The sequence below is a fragment of the Cotesia typhae genome, unplaced genomic scaffold, assembly GCF_013202065.1.
Source record: "Cotesia typhae breed Kobodo isofemale line unplaced genomic scaffold, CoteBio_Ctyphae contig_26, whole genome shotgun sequence".
In the NCBI taxonomy this organism is placed as follows: Eukaryota; Metazoa; Arthropoda; class Insecta; order Hymenoptera; family Braconidae; genus Cotesia; species Cotesia typhae.
The window spans coordinates 4,186,682-4,214,434 of record NW_027423732.1 but is presented as its reverse complement, the minus strand read 5'-3'; the positions used below and the strand labels follow the sequence as shown (position 1 = coordinate 4,214,434).

At 30.5% G+C, this 27,753-nt stretch overlaps 3 protein-coding genes across 4 annotated transcripts in view; 2 read left to right on the top strand and 1 right to left on the bottom strand.

The window, feature by feature from the left end:
• The window catches only part of LOC141525302 (uncharacterized), a 59,859-nt gene extending 37,894 nt beyond the window's left edge, over positions 1-21,965 (top strand). Inside the window, exons 1-5 of one of the 2 annotated variants that reach the window (XM_074239732.1) lie at positions 14,216-14,989; positions 15,912-16,200; positions 16,370-16,668; positions 17,354-17,561; positions 21,478-21,965. In XM_074239732.1, coding sequence (XP_074095833.1) covers positions 15,912-16,200; positions 16,370-16,668; positions 17,354-17,561; positions 21,478-21,503 — 822 coding nt within the window. In that variant the 5' untranslated portion in view covers positions 14,216-14,989 and the 3' untranslated portion in view covers positions 21,504-21,965. Of the gene's footprint in view, positions 1-14,215; positions 14,990-15,911; positions 16,201-16,369; positions 16,669-17,353; positions 17,562-21,477 lie in introns of those variants that run through there. The other variant, XM_074239731.1, reaches the window with a different exon arrangement.
• LOC141525335 (uncharacterized) lies at positions 3,346-5,545 on the top strand. Its single transcript, XM_074239786.1, has 2 exons — positions 3,346-5,132; positions 5,222-5,545. Exon 1 carries the CDS (start codon positions 3,391-3,393, stop codon positions 3,943-3,945), a length of 555 nt encoding a protein of 184 aa, XP_074095887.1. The 5' UTR covers positions 3,346-3,390; the 3' UTR covers positions 3,946-5,132; positions 5,222-5,545.
• Positions 21,966-22,128: 163 nt separating the features above from the next.
• Positions 22,129-24,808, bottom strand: LOC141525496 (uncharacterized). The gene is made up of 5 exons (XM_074240011.1): positions 24,749-24,808; positions 23,918-24,004; positions 23,634-23,804; positions 23,150-23,473; positions 22,129-23,072 (listed from the first exon to the last, which is right to left on the bottom strand). The coding sequence occupies exons 1-5, from the start codon at positions 24,806-24,808 to the stop codon at positions 23,061-23,063; spliced, it is 654 nt and encodes a 217-aa protein (XP_074096112.1). The 3' UTR covers positions 22,129-23,060.
• Positions 24,809-27,753: the final 2,945 nt, after the last annotated feature.

Here is a 27,753-nt window from a genome sequence, read left to right as displayed (position 1 = left end):
CGATGGGTTTCTGGTAGAAAAAATTCATTAACATAAATAGATCCCTTGAATGCAGCATCGACTTGAGTAGGAAAAACCTTCTTTACCAGAAGATTGCCAGATTGACGCTTCTTGTTGACAACAAAGTTACGAGCTTGAATCGACATCATTGAAATTATATAAGAGTGAGAGGCAGGCCTAGTTTGATCTCGCACTTGCTTGTTTTTCTTCTCAAATTTACGAGCATTTAAGATGCAGCCAGTTAGATTTGGCATACTCAAATTCGTTAGGACGGCTGTACAAATATCATCTGGTGTTAGGTTATTCGCTACCGAATCGGGAATACCCGAAATGACTAATTCGGCAGAGCTCTCTGGTACCTGAGAGGAAGAAGATGCAACAGAAGTTGAATTTCCAACGAGCAACAATTTCTCAGTTACCGCAGCCATTTCATTTTTGTTTGATCTCTAAAATTTTCAAGATCTGAACTGAGCTTGATGATTGATGCAGCATTTGCCTTAATATTCGCAGTTTGCCTTTCCTGATTTGCAGCAATAGAGTCTTGGGACTGTTGAACTTCAAGTAACTTAGCATGTAGCTTTTCAAATCTTTCATTCGTTGAGACTTCCAGACTACAGAATCTCTCCATCATTGCTGTTAATTTTTGATCGAGAGACTTATCTGCCCAACCTACTGGTAACTGCGCCATTTCTGGAGATACAACAGGTGATACGAATGCTGAGTCAGAAGTAGGTGATAGTGGTGAGATTGGTGTCGTTGGAGACTTCAAAGATGAGACCGATAATCGACCTGTAGACACACGCTCAGATGTAGATCTCGCGGATTTGAAACTTGAAACTGAAGAGGTGTTGGAGCTGGTAGATTTTAGTGAAGCAAGTCTCGTTTTTGCATCTAAATTTCCCAGGAGATAGTTGAATTGTTTTCAATCAGAAACAAGATAAATAACCAGTTATTTATAGTGTCACTTAAACCTTCTCGATATACATAAGGTAAATTAAAAGGTAAATGTCCAAGTAAATAACCAGTGATAATTATTGTCTCCTAAACTTTATTGTGGTGCACACTGTAGATCTTATAAGTTGTCGAGTAGTAGCAATTTGATGCCCAGAAACAAGTTGATAACAATTTACCGGAGTAGATATCAAATTGATGATATCTTTCAAATCTGGTAAACTTCAAGTGTAAGTTGACATCAACTGACGCTAATTTGGCTAACAGCTCACTGCACACAATAACCATTGTCGACTTAACCTCTTCAATGATGAGAAATATATATTTAATTATTTTGCAATCCACAATGAACAAATAAGTAAAATTTATATGTTAATCTGCAGATTGCAATTTGTTGCTTGCAATATTTCTGAAACAACAAATGCCCGGGGGCAATTTTAAGCAGAAAAATGTTCTAAAGATAGAGTGAAAAATTTAGCGTGTTTATGTACTTACAGAGAGAGAGAGAGAGAGAGAGAGAGAGAGAGAGAGAGAGAACTTTCAATTATCGATATTATATCGGTCATTGATTGTAATTTCCGCTTTTAGCGTAGGATTGGATCTCTACTACCAATTTATTCTATGTTAAGTTATTATTTCATCTAATTAACTATCAATCACAGTTGGGAATTTTCATCAATTTAGCGTCAACTGTGACTATTTAGGTTGAGATAATGATAAATACCATTCCCATTATATTCACAGTTAGTTATGCTTAAACTTATTTTACTTGATCTATGTATAGAAAAATAATTTATTGTACATATAATATTCATATTATTAATTATACTAAAATAATTTCAAAAATTTATTTATCGATAGAAAAAATTGTTTATTTTTCGTATTATTATACAAAATAATAAGTATTGACATATTTTGTAATATTATTCATAAGTAATAAAAAATTCTTAGTTTATAATATTTCAATTGAAGAAAAAATATTGAAAATTTTATTTAAATAGTTAAAAATTTTAATTGATTATATTTGCCATCGAGGAAACGCAGTCCAAGATGATTCTCATTTGCAGTATTCATCATGTCCTCAAGATCTTTCTGGTTATCAAGCAATATTGTAATAATTCTGCTTGGCAAAAATACAGAAAATGCATTATCAATCGATACGATGATTGTTCTTCCATATTTTGCCTTTACAGATTTTATATCAGTAATTCGATAAACTTTATCAACTTCCAATTCGCTTAATTTTTTTGTTGGTAAATAATCTTCGCAACGACTAATTATATAGATTTTGGTGAACTACATCTCCAATTGAACTGTATTGAATTTATTTTTAGTATGAATAATTACAACAAAAATTCTGATTAACTAAGTATACTTACTTCTTTGTCACAAAATATGTATGAATACACTTAAGAACTGAGTTTTAACTTTATTGTTTTACTTCGATCTTTCTTGATGAATCTTCAACTGTAACTTATGCAGTCTAGCTTGAATCGACCCTTTTTATAGGATGTTCCTCCTCTTAAAAATTAGGAACTACAACGCAATAAATGAAAAAATTTGTCAACATTTGTGAGAATTATTTCTTTACGCAGTAAAAAATTCGAGATTGCTGGGAAAAAAGTTTATCAATTATCTTTGCAATTATTATTTTACGCAGTACAAAATTCAACAGAATTTCAGTATTATTTTAAGCAGTAGTTAGTTTGAGATCATCAAGAAAGAATTCATCAACAGTATAATTTATCATTTTACACAGTATAAAATTCAAGATTTCAAAGAAAAAATAATAAATTAGCATTATTTATTAATTTTTTAAGGATTCAATTTCATAACTTTCTGTTACTTATGAATTGTACTGAATTTATATCTTTAGCGTCATTGCACATTTTCACTTACATGATGTCATATAAATCGTTGAAATACTACCCCCTAATTATTTTTTAAATATTATGTCAGCTTAGAAAAATTTTAATAACTACGCACTGGTTTTAGGTTTCTATAAATATTTATATAATTGAAATTATGAAGTTACAAATTTTTTTTTGCATAAGCTTTTGATGAATCATTTTAACCACTATATAAAGCCGGACTGAGAAGGTTTTTCTATCAGTGACTTGACTCGGGTCCTACAATCACTTTAGTTAAAAAATCATTTTTTTTGCCACGGTGGAAAAGTGCATAACATTAATAAAAATATTTTATTTTAACTGTGAAAATTATTATTGCAAAATAATTCATATTTACTGTTCAATTTTAAGTGTCAAATAGTTCAATAAAATGAATCAGTCTTGTGATCTCGTCAAATCTCTCCAAAACTTAGTCAACTCAATAGCTCAATCATTTAATGATTTAAGAAAAAAGACAATGAGTGAAGAGTATTGTCAAAGATGTTACAATGTTTGCTCTGAAACAATTGAATATTTTAATACTATTTTGATGGATCAGCAAACAAGTGTTCAAGTCAAAAGAAGTATTCAAGCAAACATTGTACTTTTGTGTTGGTATGCTCATCAATTTACCAGATTAAGCGGTCAAGTTGTTGGTGGTGATCTAAGTGCAAGAAATAGTCTGATCAAGTGGCAAGACCTTGAGAATGCTTTTTCAAATAATATTAAAACTGGTTGTATTGTAAATCGTGCCCATACTGATTTAAGAGAATTTTTAAATGACTCAACAGATTTAGTTATTGAAAAAATTGGAAGTATGATGAGAAATGCTGGAAACCTCAAAGTTAATGTAGAATTGTTCTGTACATTCAGAAATTCAAAAAATGGCGATACAGTTAAAGAAAAAAAGTCTTTTAACACGAAAAGCCGTGACATAATACAAGCTACTCGATGGTACATGGACAATGTGTACCATAAATTATTGAAGAAAGTTGAAGAATTCAATCAAAAAGATTCAGGATGGAGTTTGGTGAAAATTAACAACTTGGTTGTAACTATGTCAACATTTTTACCTCTACAGGCTGGTGAATCAACGTATGTGTAACTGCCTAAAGATATTCAACACAAAAGAGCGGTCCTTAACATTGAGAACTTCGAAGAGTATTGCTTTCTCTGGTGTATTGTGGCTGCATTATACGAACCTCAAACTGGGCATCCTGAAAAGTAGGTAAACAGGGGGTGATAATCAGTCGGTAAAACAGATTCGTGGGTCCGTGTCCATATTGGGGGACATACATTGCCGACTGTAGGTTCGTAATAAGCATTATCTGTGGATATGAACGATCTGTTTTACCGACAATGGGTGTTGCCAGTGGTAGATATGTATGACATTTTGAGGTTATGGATAAGGTTTTTATCGGTTGTTTTCATAGGTGTTGCTGGTGCTGAATTCTGTAATTTAAATCTATCCGCCATTTTCCCGCCATTTTTAAAATTTATCCGCTATTTTCCTACCATTTTGAATCTGTCATCTGGTGGCTGCTATCCGCCATTTTGGTGGCTGCTATCTGAAATATGCCATTTTGAATCTGACTTCAGCCATTTTATGTTATGAATCCGCCATTTTGAATCTGATTTCCACCATTTTTATATCGAGCCATCATTTTAAGTATAATATCCGCCATTTTGAGTCTGATTTCCGCCATTTCAAATTTTGATTCTGATTTCCTGCATTTTTGTTAAAAAATGCACCTGTGATCTCAGCATCAATAATAGTTGCCTAGATCACAGGTGCATTTCATTGTTTATATTCTGAAAAGATTAATATATTCAAACTGTACGTATGAGGAGTACATGCGAGAAGATACGCAATCTGTCCAGGTTTCTGTCGACTTCTAAACAGGTCTGACCCTGTTCAAGGTCACGGTAACTGCGGAGTTCTCTTTGCTTTATTCCTAACTGCGTAGTAGATGACTCATTCTGTTCTAGAATTTTCTAACTGCGTAGTAGATGACGTCATCATACAGATCTGAGCCTGCTCAAGGTTGCGTAACTGCGCAGTTTTCTTTGTTCTATTTCTAACTGCGTAGTAGATGATGTCATCAAACCGTTTTTGAGGTAGAAGAGTGGGGGTAACTGCGCAGTATTTTCTGGCTATAAAAGCAGCGCGCTCAAGCCGTACTTCACAAAAACGAAGTACACGTCTCCAGTAAAGTACGAGCTGGTGGTGACTACAAGTTGAAGTACAAGTTCTTGGTTATATACATCTTCTACCTATCAGTATTACTAATTGTAAGTATTCATTTTCTGTCTAATCCAAATATGAATTAAATGAAGAATCATTTAATCAACCATTACAATTAATTAAAAAATTTTTACAGCAATCAATCATGGATCTTACCAAGATAAATGAGGTTAATTGTGTTACTGGGATTCTTCCTGTTAAGAAAATGAACGAGTTGGAGTTTAATCGAGAATATAAGATTAACGGTATCAAAGCTATTACAACTCAGTATGGAACTAGGATTGTTGCTAATATAAACGATGAATTTAACATTTATCTACCATCAAGAACTACTCAACATCTAATAGATGATAACTTCATGAAGAGTTTCAATGAATTAATAGATTTAAACTATCTGTTTCTGCGTTATCATGGTGGAAAATATAATAAATTTGAATTTATTAATTCTAGTCTTGATGTAAAAATGACCAGTGGAATTATTTAATCAATAAAATATTGGATTTCAATATAAATAATTCATTGTTTTTATTTATAATTCCTCACATTTTTAATTTAAGATTAATATTTATAATTCAAATTCAATAAGTTATACTTAATCATAATTTTTTAAGTTACTTATCATAATGATAGTTTGAATTTCGCGCTTCTTGTACTAGAGACATCTACTATCAGTTTATTCTTAGAGCGTGAAAGCTGTCAATTCAAAAATATTAAAAAATTTTCTAGTTATATATACATATATAGAATAATACATGACTTTTAATTTAAATAAAAGATAAATAATTATTATTAGTTTATAATATTTTGTTATTAATATTATTAATATTTATTTAAATTAAAAGTTATGTATTATTTGATAAACTAATAGGGGTTGATGTGCTCTCTATCGTCAAATCCAAAAATCTTCTAGCGATATATTTTGAAAATCAATACTCACTTTTTATTTTCAATTACTTTATAAAATAGCATACAACTTTTAATTTAAACAAAGTTAATAATATTAATAACAAAATATTAGAAAATAATAATTATTTATCTTTATTTCAAAAATTATTATTATTGTTATTATTATTTGATAAACTAATATGGGGTTGATGTGCTCTCTATCGTCAAATCCAAAAATCTTCTAGCGATATATTTTGAAAATCAATACTCACTTTTTATTTTCAATTACTTTATAAAATAGCATACAACTTTTAATTTAAACAAAGTTAATAATATTAATAACAAAATATTAGAAAATAATAATTATTTATCTTTATTTCAAAAATTATTATTATTGTTATTATTATTTGATAAACTAATATGGGGTTGATGTGCTCTCTATCGTCAAATCCAAAAATCTTCTAGCGATATATTTTGAAAATCAATACTCAGTTTTTATTTTTAAATGGTTATATAAAATAATGCATGACTTTTAATTTAAACAAATATTAATTATAAAATTTTAGAAAAACAAAAACTGATTATTGATTTTCATAATTAAAAAATCAAAAACCATTACGCCATCTGTTGATAAGTATTAATATCAGTAGTAGTGTTGGAAAATTATTTGAATTTAATAACTAACAATAATTAATTCTATTCTTAATTAAATGTGTTAGGATGAAATAATAATAACAATTATAATTCATTTATTTTAGATTTATTGAGTGCTTACAAACCAATCTTTTAAATTTTTTACATTTTCCAAGGCACATAAATCAGATAAACGTTCATGATAATTATAAAAATGATTGTTACAAATTTTCATACTTTTTAGAGAGGGACATTTGAAATTATCGAGATCGATTACAATTTTATTATTACAATCAATTAAATTTTGAACCCATAACTTTTTCTCGATGCCTTTGACTTAAATAATTTTTTTATTACAAGTTAAATAATTGAGAACTTCTTTGAGCTTGTAATATGAAGTTGTTCCAGCATTCCAACCGATTCCATGATAATTTCGGATCAGCCAGGTATTCAGACGTTGATAGTTGACTGGTAACACCTTCCAGTGATATGGCGGTTGAAATAGTGTGCATGATAACTCTTCAATATTATCAATATCATGTTGAATTGTTATTGAGGCCAACTCCTTAACAATGAAGCGATTATCAGCTCCTCTGAATCGTTGAATGTCTAGAATGATCTCCATTTTTACTGCTCTTGACAACGAAGAGTGACTGAATGATGACTCTTACAATCAATTCAACCTTTTTATAACCCGATCTCTGGATTTTACTCCCACCACTCGATAATCTTATTGGTTAATTATTTTTCTTGATTAATTAATAATAATTTGATTGGTTATTCAAACTATACGGTAGAGTTTTGAACTGCGTAGTAGATGACATCATCAGACAGGTTTGAGTCTGTTCAAGGTTATGTAGTTCTCTTTGTTCTATTTCTGCTGCGTAGAAGGTGACGTCATCGGACAGGTTTGAACCTGTTCAAGGTCGCGTAACTGCGCAGTTTTCTTTGTTTTACTTCTAACTGCGCAGTAGATGATGTCATCAAACCGTTTTTGAGGTAGAAGAGTGAGGGGTAACTGCGCAGTATCCTCTGGCTATAAAAGCAGCTCGCTGAGAGCATACTTCACAACAGTGAAGTACAAGTTTACAGTGCGAAGTACGAGTTTACAGTGAAATATTGTGAAGTACCATAGTAAAATACTGTAGTGACTCTGCTACCCTGGAAGCTGCTACCTGCTGCTGAAATCTGCTGTTGGAATCTGCTATTTGGTCCTGGAATCTGCTACCCGCTGCTGGAATCTGCTGCTGGAATCTGCTATCATCACCAGGATGTACGGGTGCCGTCTACCATTCAGGCGAATGCATGAATTGGAAACTGGGCATAATTATGAGATCACAAACATCAGAATAGTTAGAACACAATTTGGATTCAACGTTGAAATATGCTTGGACAACACTTGTTCAACGTTTCTCCCTGCTGCATGCAACCAGAAGTTTTGAATAAGCCGCATCTACTTGCAAAGATGAAGAATATTATCAATAATGGTGAAAAGATTTATTTTTATTACATCGGTACATCATACAATAAATTTAAATTCATTTACACACCATCTATACCAACTGTGCAATTAATGAAAAAGTTTAAATCTATGTAATGTTACTAATATATTTCGTATTTATTATAGTAAGGTTTATAATTAAAAACCCAAAATTATAAAAAAGTTTTTCTTTATTTACTATTTTTAATTACATCATGTTTATTTACTATTTTTAATTACATCATGTTTATTTACTATTTTTAATTACATTAAGTTTATTGATTAGTACAGGATCAATAATTTTATTTATTTGTTGTATTCGTCGGCGAAATCGTTCTCCATCTCTTGCTGCTTGTTCCCATGGTCCTTTCCTCGCTTGTCTGGATGCAAAGTCCCATACATACATGTAATGTATGGTGGGTTTGGGATCAAACTGCACCATTAAGTAAGTTTTCTCACAGTCCTGCTAATGGGATTGTACTCAATTATTCGATCGTGAATTATCAAGCAGTAAGCAGCAGTTTGATTTGGAAACTGTGCTGATGATTCAAATTCCAGGCGTATATCCACAGGTCCAGACTTGATTGACTCGTTCTGCTTGGAACAGTCAATTATATACAGAGGTGCTTTATTCAGAAAAATTTTTTTAGCCAATAGCGGTTCAGCTTCTTTTCCATAGTAAGCACTTTGAAAATTTGTGTACATATCATACATCAAGGCATACTGATTATGCACAATGTTGAGGTTTAAATTTCCATATGGATAACTCTGAGAGTTCAAGAACAGCTTAATGTCTCTTATGCTGCAGTGATCAAACTCGCGTTTTGATTCGATTGATTCTTTCTTGCTGTTTGGAATCCAAGGATAACAAAACGAGGTTTCTCAAGCTGATTTGTTATTTTGATTACCCAAATATGCTTGTTGGTAGCTGGTAGCAGTGGATACTCATTCAATTCCCAAGTCCGGAAACTGATTGGGATAGCTGGATCGGAGGTTATGTAATTCAACACCTCGATTTTTTGCTTGCCAGACATTGTTATATACGGTACAATCCACTCAATTTTTTGAATCGTAATTGAAACATTTTCATTCTCAACGGTAATAACATAAGCATTTTGATCAGTATTTGATCTGATCAGTATCAATTCATGCTTGGCATTCACGATAATTCGTTGATAATCTTCAGCAAATCCAAGAATGAAACTCAGCGGTACTGAGACATCAAAGTAACCGCTATTATCAGTCAGCTTGTTGTCATCTTCATTAACAATCCAACCAGCATTTTCCAGAATATTTTGTTGTCCCGGACTCAGAGAAGCGTATCCTTTCATAACACTGGTGATACCAACATTCTTACATCTATCGATTTCTACGCCATTGAGCTCATAACGTATCTCTTCAAATATATGACAAACAGCCATGTTGACCATCTTCGTAGTAGCACTTACAGCAGTACCATCAGCTTTCCTCATCCTAGCGGATTCATGGTCTCGGTGAAATGACGGTTCAATGACGGTGATTTCACCGTCATTTAACGTCACAGGCAAAAACTAGTCTATTGACCGTTGAACTGTCGTTTTTTCACGGTGAAAACCAGGTGAGAATGTGAAATTATTTCGCGGCAAACGTATGGTTAATGGAAGGTATTTCTATAGTTGAATTAAAGAGAACACAGGGAACGTAACCGGAGATTTGCGAATTTTTATTTCGTAGATGTGTAGTATTAAACCTTTCAAATGATTTGCTTGTTGCGGTATTTTCTTGGACTTTCTACCAATGGGTAACTTGAATTTCATCAAGAACCAACCGGCATTTGATGGCAATAAAATCGTTATTAAAAAAGGGAACGCTGATCTATTTCGAGTATGTGATTGGTGAATCTCGAGTGATCTACGGGTGAATTTCTGGTCAATTGCAGGTGAAGTGTCGGTAGAGTAGAAGTGTCGGTAAGGTTAAATTTTTTTTTAAATTTAAAAATTTTTTAAAAAGTATAACTTGTTTAGCCGTAACTTTATAGAGTTGACAGAAATAACGCACAGAAGTCTATAATTTGTTTCGATTGTTTCAAACAATTATCGAATATTTGTTGATATTAGTGAAAACATTGGTAGCATAAAAAAATTTTCTGCATAAAAGTTATTTAAAATTCAATTTTCTAAAAAAAATGTTTCTTGCGATTTTTTCTGGGGACCAATAATAAAGCCGCAATTCCAAAACCAACATTTATATTGTTAGCAATAAATTTGAATCATTAATTATTGATCTTGATTTTAGAATTACGGTAAGAGATGTTGATTTAGTAAAAAAATCATAATAGACATTTTTTATAGAAAATTAAATTTTCTACGAAAATAAAATTTAGTACAAAATTTTTTATATAACTTCATTATTTTTAATCATTTAAAAAAATTTTTGATTTTTTAATTTTTTTTCTAATTTTGTTTGTTAATTTATATAAAACAAAATTATGTCAAAAAATCATATACTTACATTATTTGGGTCAGCTGTGATTTAAATATTAATTTACTTTTTAAGTTACTGAAAATTTTATTATAATCACAACTGTCCAAAACCTTTCACGAATTTTGGTTGCAGCTAATGATGATGATTGGTGTTAGAAATTTAATTAATGAAACCAATAGTTTGTTACTCACTAATGCAACGCTTATATTGAAAAAAAAGTTTCCAATAATTTTTTTTCTTTAAACTTTTAAAACTTGAAAATTTGTACTTATGTTGGAAATATATAGGAGTTATGAACAATAAATTGTAGGTAGTAGTTACTTGTGTTTATTAATAAAATAATTTACAATAGATAACAAAATTATCTGTATTCATTGCAATAAATACATTGATTAAATTAGTATTATATTTAGTATTAAATTTCTAGTAGAAACATACATTGGACCTTAAAATTAAATAATCTGGAATTCTGCTTAAGGCACATTAGATTTTACCAAATTTTTACGACTATTTTAATCTTATTATACATTAAACATTAAAAAGCAAATCATTTCTTTTATAATTGTATCTTTTTCAATCTGATTCCCAGCTATTTGCTAATTTTACAGCAAAAGTAAGATCTTCAGTAATTATTTTTATGGCAGGTCTTATCATATGAGTATCTTTTATAAAGTTTAAGGTTTTTTTTTGTTCAACAATATGGATATGACTTGCATCAAATCCATAACCAATATGCTCATAGCTTCTAACAATTAAACCAGTAATAATTTCACGATTGCTATGAAATTGTATGATATTGTTGATTGTACAAAATGTTCCACCAATATCATGATATATAAAAGAGTTTGAAAACTTAGTCACTTTCAATTCATTTTGGCAAGAAAATTTGACTCCATTTACGTGCATACTTTCATATGCTGTAAGCTGCTGAGGTATGTATCCAGCAACATGTAAAACTTCAAATTCCTCTTCTGACAAAGGCCGTGCTCTTGACTCTTTTTCCACAATAAACTTATCTCGGTGTTCTATTCGGCTGCTGTCATTTATTACTCTCAATTGTTTAACTATAAAACTTCTCGTTTCATCAGAAATAGATTCATCAAAAGCAACATGATTGATGAATCTTTGCATCAAAAAACGAGTTATAATTTGATCTTCTCGTCCGACAGGACTTGTTAGGCACTCCATAATTTTGCGGTTCCACGATTCTAATGTGAAAGCATTGTGTGCCCACATGGGACCCCAATTTCTGATACACTTAACTAGATGAGATAAAGAATGGACATTGGATGACATTTTTTCTTCCCCAAAAAATTGCTCGAATGTTTTTGCATATTCTTTTAGCAAAAAATCCGCTCGATTGAGTTCTTGTAAAGTTATTGAATCACTGTTTAAGTAGTGAATAGCTTCAGAAAGTTGAGCCAGATGATTTACATACTTTTCATCTAAAACTGATTTTAAACACACTGGAGCATAATCTAACCAGTTTCTCCACTCAGATGCTTTCCATTGAGCGTAAGATTGTATTTTTCGTGGCTTTCGAGAACGACGGAATGGTGGTCTTATTGATAGTAATATTTTATTAATAATTTTTAAGGTCTTTTTTTTCCCAATGTAATAAGGAGCTCCTACTGTTTTTAGCACAATTGTTGTATGCAATTTTACGACGCCTAAAAAAACAGAATGCATGGTTTCAACTACAACTCCTTTAGTTATTTTAAATAAAGGTAAAGCTGTTAACGATGAATAACCTTTCACTCCATGTCTTATACTGCCAGTACGGATGGCATATTTCATGTCTGCCTTAAGTTCGTTTTCAGTTCGTAATTTCAGATAAGATTGTTTAAATGGAAAGACTAATTTTCTTGCTGTACGTTTTCCCTCGGCATAACAGTGCATGCAGCTAAAATAGCCATTGTATTGTTTCATTCACACTACGGCTGCACAAGCAGGTGCATCAAGAGTACTGGCTATAACTATAAATCTTGAGGTTACTTCAGTTAATTCCGAAGGTTTCCAGGTAACACCTTTTGTAAAAAGTTTTCTCATTTGTTCTGTAAATGGGCGAAGTAAGTTATTCATGTTAGGATGCGTTTCACCAACATAGATAGCTGCTAGTAGAACATATTTCTTGCGTAAATGAGGAGACAATTCATTAATTTCTGCGTAAACAGGCCAAGCACTTGCTTTTGATCAATTGGAAATTTGACACCCGTCAGTATTGAAAGTGATAGAAAAATTAAACCAATCTTCTAAAAAATTACCTGGCGAACACAATCGTTGATATTCTCAGCCATCATATATATCCTCAAAAGCGTCATTATTTTTTTTCACCCTTATGTTACGGTACTATAGGGATTTTGCAATATGAGGAATTTTAAATAATTGTTTTATTTGTGAAATCAAGCTAATGCTGTAAAAACATCCAAGATGCTTCTCAGGTTTTTTAGGTCCACATGTCTTACAAGAACACATTAATTTTAAAAGGTTTTTTTAATTTTTTTTGCCTAGATATCCGTCACAAAGTTCGCAATAATAATGCGGTGTGATCATTGACTTGTTGCGGCTCAAAATATTCCACAATGCTGCCTTGGTCGTTGGTAAGCGATTTGCTGAATATGATACTTTCATCCAACGGAAAATATCTAATATTGCTTCGTAAGACATGTGATGTTTAATAGCTGTGGCTATAACAGATAGAAAATTATCAATGATAGACAAATTCTTGTTAGGTATCAACGGAAACTTGAAACAACTTGCTTTACTGATGGCAAAAAATGGATTTTCATCATCATCATCATCATCATCATCATTATCATCGACATCGACATCATCGACATCATCATCATAGGTTAACTTTTCTTCATCATCATTACTATCCTCATCGATCATTTCTTCTACAACATGAACGCTTTCATCAAAAACGTTTTCGTTCAGTTCGCTGGAAGCACCCTCTGTAGAATAATATTCGTTTTTTCCAAAATATGTATCGCTATCATCATCAAGTCTAAAATGTTGTCAATAATACCATCTTCCTCTTCGCCTGCATTAAGAATAATAGATGGAACTCGTGAATCTGACGTTTGAGGCTAAAAGGGCAAATTTTAATATTAATAAAAAAATATTTTATTAGAGTATTATAGTTGTTGTATCTTATCGATAAAATAATAGTTTCTTCATAGTTACCATATTTTCCAAAAAGTTTGGTGGAATAGGACGAATAGTATTCTCGGAAGACAGCAGAAAACTTTTTAGCCTTTTTCGATTTCTTTTTATTACGGCAGAACGAGACGAACCTGGTTTATCTCGTTTGGGCATAGTGGGTACCTAGAATAGTTATTACAGTGATAATACGTAAAATAACTGTACTTATTATTATGTTGAATTTTTAATTGTTGATTTCAAAATTCTTTTTAAGAAATACCAATTTTGAAAAATCCTTTCAATTGAACTGTAGAATAAAATTTTTGGACTTAATTTTTTAATGGTTTTTAGAAATTTTGTAAATGCTAGAACTTGAATTATACAAAATTTAATATAATTGTAAATTTTTACGAAACTAAGGAATTTTATAAAATTTCATCATAGTCCATACAATTAATACAAAATCATATACAAGTTTATGAAAATTATTATTATTTCGTCTTAGATAACATTTTACGAAATTTTTTGCCCTTCCATGATATTGTAAAAAATTTTATGTAAATTTATTAATTTTTCATTTTGTTTATTAAATTTAACACACTCTATTAAAATTTCATAGAATCTTACCAAATTTAAGTATCAATATTCCATAAAATCAATTTTTCCCGGGCACGCATAACCTATATTTTTATCACATCACAAATCTAAAACTCAACGAACATCGATGACGTTAAAGTTAGCAGTCACTTGATTATTTAAGAATTTTTTTTTAACAAATAAATTTGTTCCGAAAAATTATTTTTAAAAAATTGCATTTTTAATTTTTTTTAATTTTCTACATGTCAATTTAAAAAAAAATTTTTTTTGTTATAATTTGTTTATTAAAAAAATTACTGTTAGGAGATCAAGATTTACCCAAGCCCGCTTAAGCTTATTATTATTATAACTAGTAAGCTGGCGGCGGCCTACGCGCCGCTTGACGGCGCATACGATTTCTCTCCCCACATTCTTTTCTATACTTGTATCCGTATGTGCATTCTTCACTTGGTCGTGTTACACGCTACCACGTGCTATATATATTAATTCTCTCTATTAAAGATTACGTTATATTAATTACAGTTTGTTAATTATTAGAGTTTTAGAAGACAAATAAAGATTTATTTAGAGTATTAAATATAAATACTGGTGTTATTTAATTCACTTCCTCACAGGTTATTGAGGCCCAGTGCACGCTACCACAGCGTTTGTGATTTTGTTACTAAAAATATAATAAATTTTGTGGAAGTGATTTATTATAAGGTAAGAGTATTTATAAACATTAATTTAGAAAATAAAAATACAAAAATTAAGTAAGAAGATAAGACGAAATGAATAGATGAGGGAGTCATGCATGCACATAGAAGATAGAACACAATAGATGCGTATTAACAGACGACGAATTAGACAACTTAAGAAAAACTGACAAATATTTATTTGCGTCATTAAATAAATTCATAGATTTCTGAAAATAATTTTCAGTATATTAGAATGTGACAAAGAGATTAACATTAAGTAGATTGTCTTTTGTTTTATGATGAAATAATCAGTGAAGCCGGTAGGCGCGAAAAATCTCAAGATGTCGGATAACGGCGTCATAATAATAATAATAACATATAAGAAATCACGTGTATTACACTTTAGATTACGATGCTTTAAGATGATTTAAACTAGATTTTGGATTTGATTACGAATCATAATAAATTTTGAAATAAAATAAAAATGTATTTGGACATGTCATCAATATTGATCAATATAAAATACATATCAGAAATATTTCGGTAACTTGAGATATGCGATGCTTGCGTTCGGTATCAAATATCTTATAGTTTGTGAGGTTGTTTGTTTGCACAATGTATCCCGAGTGTGTGCGTGATCAACCGCCTTCAACGTCGTTTTATTGTCGTACGTAAAACTATACGTTGGAATAGGTATGCATACTCGAGGTGGTGCTGTGTCGATGATCAATTTTGCGTTTCAAATTAAAGTAAATTGCTGTGCGTTTATTTTGGTTTAGAAGCACGAAACAGAATAAAAAATTAAGAAGAGTATCGGGTACTAGATGAATAGAATTTTAGAATATTAATAATAAGAGATAGATGATAAATTATTAATTAAATAATAAACTACTAATTAAATGTATATTTAATTAAATTTAAATTCTGTTTCATAAAATCCGAAATAGATGTCAGAGTCAAATAAAAAAATTACACTGGTTGACTATGATAGTGAGGGAAGTCTTGAAAGAATTGAAGATCCTGAAAATGTGGAACAAGAATCAGAATTAAAAATTAAGACTGAGAAAATTGTGGACACTTTTTACAGTCTATCACAGTTTAACAAAGGATTGATTCAATCCACAGATGAAGTTAGTTCAGAGTCATCAACAACAACTGATAATAATAAGGAAGTAAAGGTGTCATCCAAAAGGATGAATAACTTCTCAACTCCTGTCAAACCAAGCCAGTCGACGAGTAAGTAATGACTATAAAATAATTTAGAAGCTGTAAACATAATTAGAAGACACACTTTAAGAATAGATGAAAGTGTTTAAGAGTAGTTAGATGAGGCCTATTTAAGATGTGTAAAGATGTATAGATGTTAAGAAAATCCCAGATACTAATTAAGATTACATGTTTACAGGTACAGATGATGGTACAAATGATGCTAAAGATGATTATGATCTTAAAGATAAGAGTGAAAATACCAAGATTAAAATTAGAAGCAGCGACAAGATGTTAATGCTTGGTAATAAAGATTTAGATGATATGAAGAGGTTGATGCGGGAGTCAAACAAGAAGACTCAAGAAATGGCAACGTCAATGGAAAGAACAGCTAGGAGACTCGAGGAAGTCTCTATTGCAATGCTAGATGCCCTAAAGGTAATGACAAAAGGGTATAAAGCAGAGTTAGATCGTGAAAAGACTAAGGCAGAAACAAAGGTAAAGAAAGAATTCACATACATTTCCTACTTTCCCAAATAAGAATGATTTAGAAGTTACATATGGGAATCATATTACCTCTAGAGATTTGAATGTAATTAAAGATGCATTACTATCAAATCAAAGTAAGATTAATGTTAGACGAGAATATAGATTAACTCAAAAAACAAACTATAATATCTGGTTTGATTATTTAAAATCAGAACTTACTAGTTGTGATTTATTAGATGTAATAGATAAAAATAACAGTAATAATAATAACTTATCAAATTCAATAAATAATAAAAGAAAATGCCTTGTTAGAGATATTATTATTAATCATTTAGATGAAAATTATCACAAGAGAATTATTGATATTTCTGAACCCGTAGAAATTTTGAAAAGAATTAAAGAATGTAGAAAAGAACAGATAAACCTTACATCAAGTTCAGTTAGAAAAAGATTGTATTCAATCAAGATGAAAAAGAATGAGAAGGTCAACGACTTCTGTGAAAAATTTGACCAGATCATTAGAGAATATGATTCTTGTGGAGATGGAGAAAAATTAACTCAGCAAGAGATTAGATCAGCCTTTTATCAAGCAATTACCCCTGTAACTCCTCAATTAATGTCCGCAGATTTTCTTAAGAGATCTCAGTCAAAAGAGATGATGACACTAAATGAAATGAAATCTTTTATTCTACAGTTAGAAGCAGAAAAGAAGACCGGAGATGGAGATGATACTGTCAAAGCTCAGACAGCCAAGTTTGACAGTAAAACTAGATGCTATAGATGTGCCAAGACTGGACACAGAATTGAGGACTGCCCATTGTCAAAAGACTTGTGGTTTTGTTATTTTTGCCAGGATATTAAAAATCACAAAGGTGCAGAATGCAAGGAAGGAAGACTCAAAAGTAAGGTTTTAAATAATAATGATAATATATATAATCTAGAGGTAAAATAGATAGACGAGGTTTTATTAGAGTTAGAAATAATGTGAATTCTAAGCCATATAATAACGATAGACGTTTTAAGAATTATAATAAGAATGATCAACAGTCAGTTCAAAATGCACACAACAACAGAAGTGCAAAAAGAGTGACTGACGAAAGAAAAGGTAAGAAATTATTAAGTGACGATTTAATAGATGAGATTAAATTTATTGCTGATTCAGGAGCAACAGATCATATAGTAAAGAATCGATTGATATTAAGTAATTTTGAAAAATGTGAAAATAGAGTAATTAAGAGTGCCAATAAGAATAAATCGGCTGACATTTTAATAGATGGAAAGGGTGATCTTTTGCTCTACACGAATCAAGATAACAAGATAATTAAATTATCAAATGTTATTAGCGCTAAAGATGTATCAGATAATTTATTATCATTAAGAAAATTAGTAGATAAAGGATTTAAGATTTATTTAGATGATAAAACTTTGAGAGTATTTAGTGAAAATTTAGAAGAAATAATACTAGAAGGAATATATGAATATATGAACAACCCAACTGGATTTTGAACTTCAAAGTTAAGAATTACATCGACGATAAAAATAAATCAGATTGGGAATATAACGCTTACCGTTGTAAAGCTGTAATGATTCAAGAAGATGACACCGATGAATCAGAAATAGATCTACAAAGGAAGAAGGGAGATTCAGAAAACATAGAGGCCAAGGATTCTTCAATTAGAAGGGAGGAAGAAGTTACAACACCTCCAGAAATAGGACAACATTCTGAAAATCCAAATGATGACATATTTAATTGGGATTCTAGTTTAATAACTAGAAATACAATTAAGTTAGATGACATCGAGAGCATTAAGAATTTAGAAGAGCTATTCACATCAAATTCATTAGAGCAAGGGACAACAGAGTCAAGTAAAATAAATGAAGCTATGTTATGGCATGTAAGACTTGGTCATGCTTCATTAAATTATCTCAAGAAGTTACAGAAAGTATACAGCAAATTAGAAAAAATTAGATTTGATGATTCAATTCTAGATTGTGAAATATGTATTATATCAAAGAAGCAAAAATTACCATTTAAAGAAGTTAGAAGACGAGCATCAAGACCATTACAAATAATACATACGGACACGATGGGTCCAATAAAACCAACTTCACACCCAGGACACAAAAGATTTATTAATGTGTACATAGATGATTACTCCAGATTAGCTAGAGCATATTCAGTAAAGACTAAAGATGAATCAGGAGAAACATTAGAAAAATTTCTAATATCTACAAAAAACTTACTCGGCAAAGATGAAAAAGTATGCTACGTTAGATCGGATCAAGGAACAGAATTCACTGGTGGAAAATTTCTAGAGGTTTTAAGAAAAGAAAAGATAGAATTAGAATTAACACCGCCTTATACCCCTGAACATAATGGAGTCTCTGAAAGATTCAACGCCACGTTACAGAGAAAGGTCAGAACCTATATGCTAGATTCTGGTTTACCCAAGAGTATGTGGGAGTTAGCAGTGGACGCAGCTGTTCACTCATACAACCGAACACCACACAAATCTATAGATTATGATGTACCATTGATGAAATTTAATAAGGATGAAAATTGTCATTTTGACAAAATTAAAAGATTTGGATGTATTGGATATATTAGAATTCCAAAACCAGAGCACAAGTTCAGCGAGAGAGCAATCAAAGCAGTCATGGTGGGATATAAACCCACAGGATACTTGCTATGGCATCCAAGTACTGGAAAATTTCTAGAGTCACGACATATTAGATTCAATGAAAAATTAGTGTACAAAGATGTATATAAGATTAAACAAACAGAAGAAACTGAAGATGAAATTAGTTGGAAATCAGATGAAAATGTACCAAATAATTTAGAAGACAAAACCAACGAAGAAAAGGAGAAACCGGAACAAAGAAAAAGAGGAAGACCCCGTAAAAATTCACTAGATGTTAAAAACTTAAATGAAAAGAAGAACTCATCAGAAGAAATTAGACCATGTACTAGAGGTGAGATGAAAAGAAAATTAGAATCTAAAAAGGATAAAGATAGAAAATTGATTGAAGACATAAGCTTTGCAAGAAATGTCAACGTGTCTGAAGATCAATTTAACATGGATGAACAAGAATCAATAAGATCAGGTATGATGAGGCAAGTAACTTAAGTGAAAGAAGTCAATGGATGAAAGCTATCAAAGATGAATTGGACTCAATAACTAAAAATGACGTCTGGGAATTCGTAGAATTGGAAGAAGCAAGAAAAACTAAAGGAAAATTAAATATCATTGATTCAAGATGGGTATTTAAAAGGAAAATAGGATTAAATAAAGATGTACTTTATAAAGCACGACTAGTATGTCGAGGTTTTAAAGATAAAAATGATTATGATCTAAAAGATACATATTCGCCAGTATCTAGACTATCACTCATTCGAGTATTACTTTCAATAGTAAATAAATATGATCTAGAAATCTGTCAATATGATGTGAAAACTGCATTCCTCTATGGAAATTTAGATGAAGATATTTACATGAAGATACCAGAAGGTCTAGATGTAGATGAAAAGACAAAGCAAACAAAGATACTTAAATTAAAGAAATCTTTGTATGGATTAAAAGTAAGTCCTAAGAAGTGGAATATAAAATTCAATCAAGTGGTAAAAGAGATTGGGTTCGAAAATGATCTACATGAACCATGTTTATACACTTGGAGGAAAAATGGAATTGTAGCTGTACTGCTAATTTATGTAGATGACATTTTAGCTGCTAGCAATGATCCAAAGAAGTTAGACGAAATTGGACACCATTTATGTAAGAATTTTGAGATGAAAGTTCTTGGTGAACCCAAGAAATTTCTTGGAATTGAGATAGAAAGAAATAGAGAAAAGAAATACATTGTATTAAATCAAAGTAGTTATATCGAAAGCATTTTAGATAGATTAAAGATGACTGACTGTAACCGCAGAATACTCCAATGGTTACCAGACAAGCTGAAAATAGAAGTAAAAGAAGAAAATTGGAAGAGTTAGAATCATCTGAATGTGAACAATCGTCAATAACTAGAAAAGCTCCATACAGAGAGGCAATTGGAAGTCTTATGTACTTAGCAAATGGAACTAGACCAGATATTTCGTTTGCTGTACATTACTTAGCTAGAAAACAACTAAGTGCTACCGAAGATGATTGGATGGAAAGATGTAAAAAGAATTTTGAGATATTTGAAAGGTACAGTAAATTTAAACCTGAAGTACACAAGTAACTCAGATGACCTAGGAGCTTTCTCAGATGCCAGTTTCAAAGATAATGATGACTCCACGTCATCAGGAGGATATATTATTAGACTTTTTGGTGACGTAATTGCTTGGAGAAGTCATAAACAAAGGTACGTTACACTGTCCACTTGTCAAGCAGAATATTTGGCAATGAGTGATGCTTGTCAAGAGATAATATCTCTGGATAAAGCAATTAGATTTGTAATTGGAAAGACATTATTTCCTACTACTATTTGGTGTGATAACAAGTCAGCAGGCGACTGTACTAAGAAGGATGGAAGTCACAAGCTTAAGATGTTCGATAATAGTGTAAATGAAATTAAATTAGAATTAATAGAAAGAGAGAAAACAGGTAATAGAAAGCACATGGCAGAAACACATGGTGATTTCATTAAACAATGCGTTAATGAAAATAGAATAAGAGTCAGTTGGATATCTACGAAAGAGAACCTAGCAGATATACTTACAAAACCATTACCTGCAGAATCATTTAGATATTTAAGAGATAGAATTTTGGACTAGAATAATTAGAAGTTCATAAAATTGATAGAATTAATTATAATTATATGTTCACTATGTTACAGAAAAATCTGTTGATCGTAAGAAGTAACGCAGTGGAAGCTGGACGTGGGAAAATGAAGGGAGTGTTAGGAGATCAAGATTTACCCAAGCCCGTTTAAGCTTATTATTATTATAACTAGTAAGCTGGCGGCGGCCTACGCGCCGCTTGATGGCGTATACGATTTCTCTCCCCACATTCTTTTCTATACTTGTATCCGTATGTGCGTTCTTCACTTGGTCGTGTTACACGCTACCACGTGCTATATATATTAATTCTCTCTATTAAAGATTACGTTATATTAATTACAGTTTGTTAATTATTAGAGTTTTAGAAGACAAATAAAGATTTATTTAGAGTATTAAATATAAATACTGGTGTTATTTAATTCACTTCCTCACAATTACCTGGAGTCTATTGCAGATAAATATATAAATCAACTTGATATCCTGTCTTTATAGTAATTATATTTCGTGTTGATTAATTATTTGTATTAATTATTGTAAACACTATTATATCTCAAGGTGATCTATAGAATTAATTATTTATAAATTTCATTTATAACCTTATAGCACATGATTACAAAAATATCCACATAAATTATATTGTAGCTTTATGATCAAAATACCGAGTATAGATAAAAGTATATTCCTTCTACTTTCATTCATCTATACCGTATTTTAGTACAGTAAATAAAACGGAGGCGCTCGAATTATACACACTCTTTAAATTTCGTATGGTAGACAGGATAGCATAGTATAGATGTATATGTGAACCTCCCTCTACAGTTTCGTTCGACTAAATGCTCACAAAAGCGCACTCTGCATAGTGGCGGGAATAAGCACATGTTCATGGTGCTGAAACACACTTTAACCTGTACATTAACAACCGACAGTACAAGTAAACAAAACTTTTGTAGAAGTTTCGATGAATGTATAGTCGTCCCGGTGAAAGAATGCCTTTTTTCCCCACCATCAGACTATCCCCCACTTCTATATATTTTTGTTACGCATGCGTATTAAAATGACGAGATATCCCTCTGCGTGAAAGTAGTTATGATCTGGAAATTAAAATTAGCGCCACCGCATGCATACAGCGCGAAACAATTTGAAAATTAAATAATTTATAAATATTTTAATAATACAACAAATAAATTAAATATTTATAGTCAGTAATAAAATATAATTTATTAATAAAATAATAAAAGAATACAACTGTTTATGAAAAAAAAAAATTTAATAATAACGCGAATAAAATTTACATTAAAAAAAAAAGTTGAATTTGGGTTTCTAGTTAATGGTTACAAATCTTAAAATGTGTATCGAGTACCATGAATAAGGATTAGAAACATTTTGGACAAGTAATTTAGCCAACGAACCGAGATTAGTGCAATAAAACAGCCTTACTAAACCTTGTTCTGGTACGTAGATATTATTCAGATTCACTCCATGTGAATTAAACATTAAAAATGATGATTTACAATCATCAACAATTTTAAAAGAAACAGTTTTACTATCTCCTATGAACAAGAAGCCTACATTTTCCGACTCAGCTTTATATTTTTTTAAAATATCTGCCAAAGCATCTGTCAGATCGCGTACCAGATCATTACTGTAATATCTGTTATAATAAACATCGTCAATATTTATTGTTATTATTTTTTCATCAAGCTTAAAATGTTCTTTTAATTCAGTTACCATTAAATGATCATTATTAATCGCTCGTGCTCGTGAATTTAAACAATCAATATAATATTTATCACCTTCAATTAATATTTTGTTCAATAATTGAGCAGATATGTTTTGAGCTTTCGTAGGAATAAGTAATATGGCTATAACAGACATTGCCATACACTGAGCATTTGCTCTTTGATGTTTAAAAACTTCGCTGCTACCTTGATGAAAATTAGCAGATTGAACAACGTAAACTTCGGGAATATCTGTCTTTATTATTATTTCTTCGGAGAAGCTTTCATTTTTTTGTGTTGGTTGAGAATCTTTATGTTTGCCAATGTTGAATTCCTGAATACAAAAATTGCGACATTAAATTGACGATAATGAAAAAAATTTTGTTAATATATATTTAATTTAAAACTTAAGTCAAACAACAAATAACATAATGAAAGAATTATAATCATCGTATAAAAATTGCTTTTATAAAATTATTTTAATATATACTTACAATCGCTACCTGATTTTCTAATAAACCGGATACTATTTCATTTAAAATTTGTAGTCTCAGGTTTAACATATTTTTAAATGTAAAGTCAAATTCCGCATTTCTTGTTAAATATTTGGCATATGTGCATACGAAAACTCCACAATCATTTAAATTTTTTTGCAGTGGGATATTCTGTGAACAAACAACGAATATATTATTTTTATCTCAAATGGCATGTCAATCATTTCCACTAATCAATTAACTTAAGCTAACGTATAACTTTTTCTAAAAAATAAAAATTGTACTTTTGGGTGCAGCTTCTTCCAAGTTGCCGTTGGCGATTTCTTCTTTCTCTTGTGTTGATATTCTTCAACCAAATACTCCAAAATTTTCTGTAATTATAAAACCATTGAAGCAAAATGTGTCAATTTTAATTTAATGAACTCAAAACTTTTCATACTCACATTCATACATTCGTAATTTTTTTTCCCTAAGCTATCATAGTATGCGATTGTTTTACTTTGAAATGAACAGTACACAAACACCAATGATTTCCTAAATGAATTGGTATCAGTAGTAACTCCTTAGAAAAAATATCTACCTAAAAATTTGAAATCATTAAATTTTTTCAATGTATTTCTTAAACTAGCAGAACTTATAATAAATCTGATAATGGTTTTTCAAAACGCAGAAACTCGAAATTATTTTGATCGTATTATATTGACATACTTTCTTTGTCCACCTTTTCACAGAATTGTAGCCCTCTAAGTATTGCCTGAAGAAAAATGTATTGAAAACATGCAGCGTTGAGGGTCCTCTCTTTTTGATCATTTCAAAATAAACATTAATGATCTATAAATATAAAAAATAAATACAATTAATATTGTAAATTGATATAATCAATTTCAATGCATCATTGACATAATTATTAGGTAAATTTTATTCTACATTTAAAAATCTTCACATGCATACTGTAAATAATAGTTTACAGTAGTAAACTAGTAAACATCTAGTATTACGACTTACTTAATTTCGATGAATTTTTCTCACTTGGCTATCAAAATATTTCAAAATGAATATAATTATTCATTACAAGTTATTTTATGACAAATCATTTGTACTTATATATCGCTTACTTGATCGTTCAGCCACTTCCCAGGAAACAGAGTTTTAATATCCGAGACTTTTATAGGCATCTTAACACTAGTTGTAATCGTAGTATCCTCCGATTGACCTAAACAGTTCTGTTAAAAACACGAATTCAACATTATTTTGTGACAAGTTAAAAATATACATTGTTATATAGCAGATACCTAAAGATTTTAGTTATAAAGATATTATTCTGAAAAGTGATCTGATTCTTGTCATTAATATATGAAGAAGCCACTAACTTTCGTTCTATTTTATAAATTCCGAGCACTTTTATTACTTGCCTATGATCTTTCAGGAATTTTTATTATTTTATCGGTAGTTTAAAATTATATTTTAAAGATAATATAAAAAATGTTTAACAATAAAAAATTAACTAACCTCATACACTTTAAATTCTGAAAAAACATCCGATAATATTGATTCGACATTTTCTGTATTATCCAAAATACTATTGACAGCTGCAGCAATTTCCTCTGGAGGTATAACGTCATCAATGACTTCTTCATTTATTGAGTTATTAGCTGCTTGAGTTTCCTGAAAGTAAAAAAGTATATTTACCCTAAAGAAAACTTTCTTTGAAGTTATAGGTTCGAGATATAAAGTTCTATTCTTTATTCTTTATCGACTAAAAATTTTTTTACATCACTAATAAAACTTTTTTTTAGTTACCGAGTGTAGTTTACTGGTGAAGCTTTTATGAGAATTACGATTATTATTTTCAGCCACAGCTACTATAGTTGATTTTGATCTAGATTTAAAATCTTGGTGTTTTTGTACTTTTTTTTTCATTTTTTTGAACATCCTATAAGAAAAAAATTATATTCTAGTATATTTCAATAGTTGTATTAAAAGCGAAAGTCTGTTACATATATTAAATAAAGTTATGATTCGATAATATGTACTTCTGTATTATATCCTTACATTATCCAAAGAATCTAAAGTTGCTAGTAACGATCTTCGTACTTCTTGTTCTTTCTCGGATGTTGCAGAAGAAAGTACTTTGTCGCATTGAATTTCATCAATTGAAACTTCAATACCGTTGAAATTATTGTCCAAATCATTTTCTATTATAACATCATTATTGTTAATAACATCTTCTTCCTCATAATTCAATAACGTCATTTCCTGATCGCTGTTGCTATCTAATCCGATACATCTTCCCAGGTTTCATCGCTGTCATCATCATCTTCATTATTCAAAAATACTTGAAATTCCTGGCCAATCTCTTTTTCGTAATCTTCGAGGATTCTTTTCTCAACATGAGCTACGCAGTCACTCCACATTTCTGGAGTGACTTGCGCTAAAGCTTCATCCCAAATTTTAAAAGTTGATTCTTCTGAAAAGTCGTTATCACGCCCGACGTGTTTATCGTAATACCTCTTTGTTATTCCCCAGACCAACTCTATTGCGTTATAAAAAGGATGGTATGGAGGTAACCGTAAAAGTTCGTGCGGTGTCCCTAACAATAATTTGTCTATTTCATATTTTGCAGGTTGCTTGTGTGCCTGACATAGCTCGTAGAGTTGTTTCTTCGTTAGTTTGCTATCGAAAGGAATCCCTTGTGCTTTTAACCATTCTTGCAACTCTGAAAATCAAAAAGAACCCACCAGTGCAACAAATAAACCATCCTAAAATAATATTGAGATCATCATCATTTACAGAAAATAATATTTTTTAATTAAATATCTATCATACATAGAATTAAAAAATGTTGTATTAGATAAACGAAAATTTACGTGAAAGTCTTTTTTGAAATACATTGTATTATTAAAATTATTATTTTCAATCATTAATTTTTACGTGGGATTATTCTCATTAAAAAGTAATCTCGTCAAAATGATACTACTATTTTAATTCAGCAATATAACTACAACATACTAGATATTTTTATTTTTTTAGTTTTTCCAGACAGCTCTATTTTAACGAAAAAAAAATAATATAATTGAAACATTGCTGACTGTCTATCTGTTTCTATAACAGCCTTGTGCTAACTGTTATTGAAAATAATATTTTTGATTACAAATTGAGTTTAAAAATATAGTCTATCTACATATCTTATCAAAGTTGAATGGTATGATGCATTATCTATAATTATTAAAGATGGTTCCTTTAAATTTTCTAGCATCTTTGCAAACCAGTTCAAAAATATTTTCGAGGTCATGTCGCCATGGTAATCATCTTGCACTTTAGGCTTCTTCTCTATACACATAATTAAAGAAGCGTTTTCTACAAAACCATCTTTTCCTCCAGCATGACATATTAGATATCGCGGTCCCTGAGAAACTTTTCTCAACGAGCAGCTGTTGCGACTGCTATCTTGCCAATCTTTGCGTTTTCTGGTTCCATTACGGTAAGTCCAGGTCTCATCTTGGAATATGACTTTTTTTGGGTTTTTGCTATCCATATTCAGTTTATATTTTCTAAGATAGTTCAAGCGCTTAATTACTATGTCTGAATCTTCTATAATATAGCGTATTCCATTTCGGGTTTTGTATTTGAATCCAATGTCATGCAAAACTTTTCGTAAAACTTCTTCTTTCCCCTCAAATGCAATTCTTTTTTCTCTGAAAAATTTTTAATTTTTAATAATTTGAAATATAGAGTATTAACGTTTAATAATTTTTTTACCTGATTTTCGTTAAAATATCTTTCGCTGTCACAGAGCGACCTATTTCAAAAGTTAAAGAATTAAAAAATTTTCAACAGACAAAAAACATGTTATGAATTTTCTTCAATTACAGTCATTGTTTGGTATTTCAATACTCATTCCTTATTCCAGGAAAAACTGTAATTTTATTTCTCTTTTATTACTTTTTCTTTACGTTTTTTTATCAATTATCTTTTAATGATTTTTAATTTTACGTATTGTAAGTACCATACAATAGATTTCTAACAGATTTTGTCTTTTTGAATAAATAATAAGATTGATAAATGTTAAACTTACGACTTCTGCTGAACTCGTAAACTATTGTACGAATCTTCTCCTTCA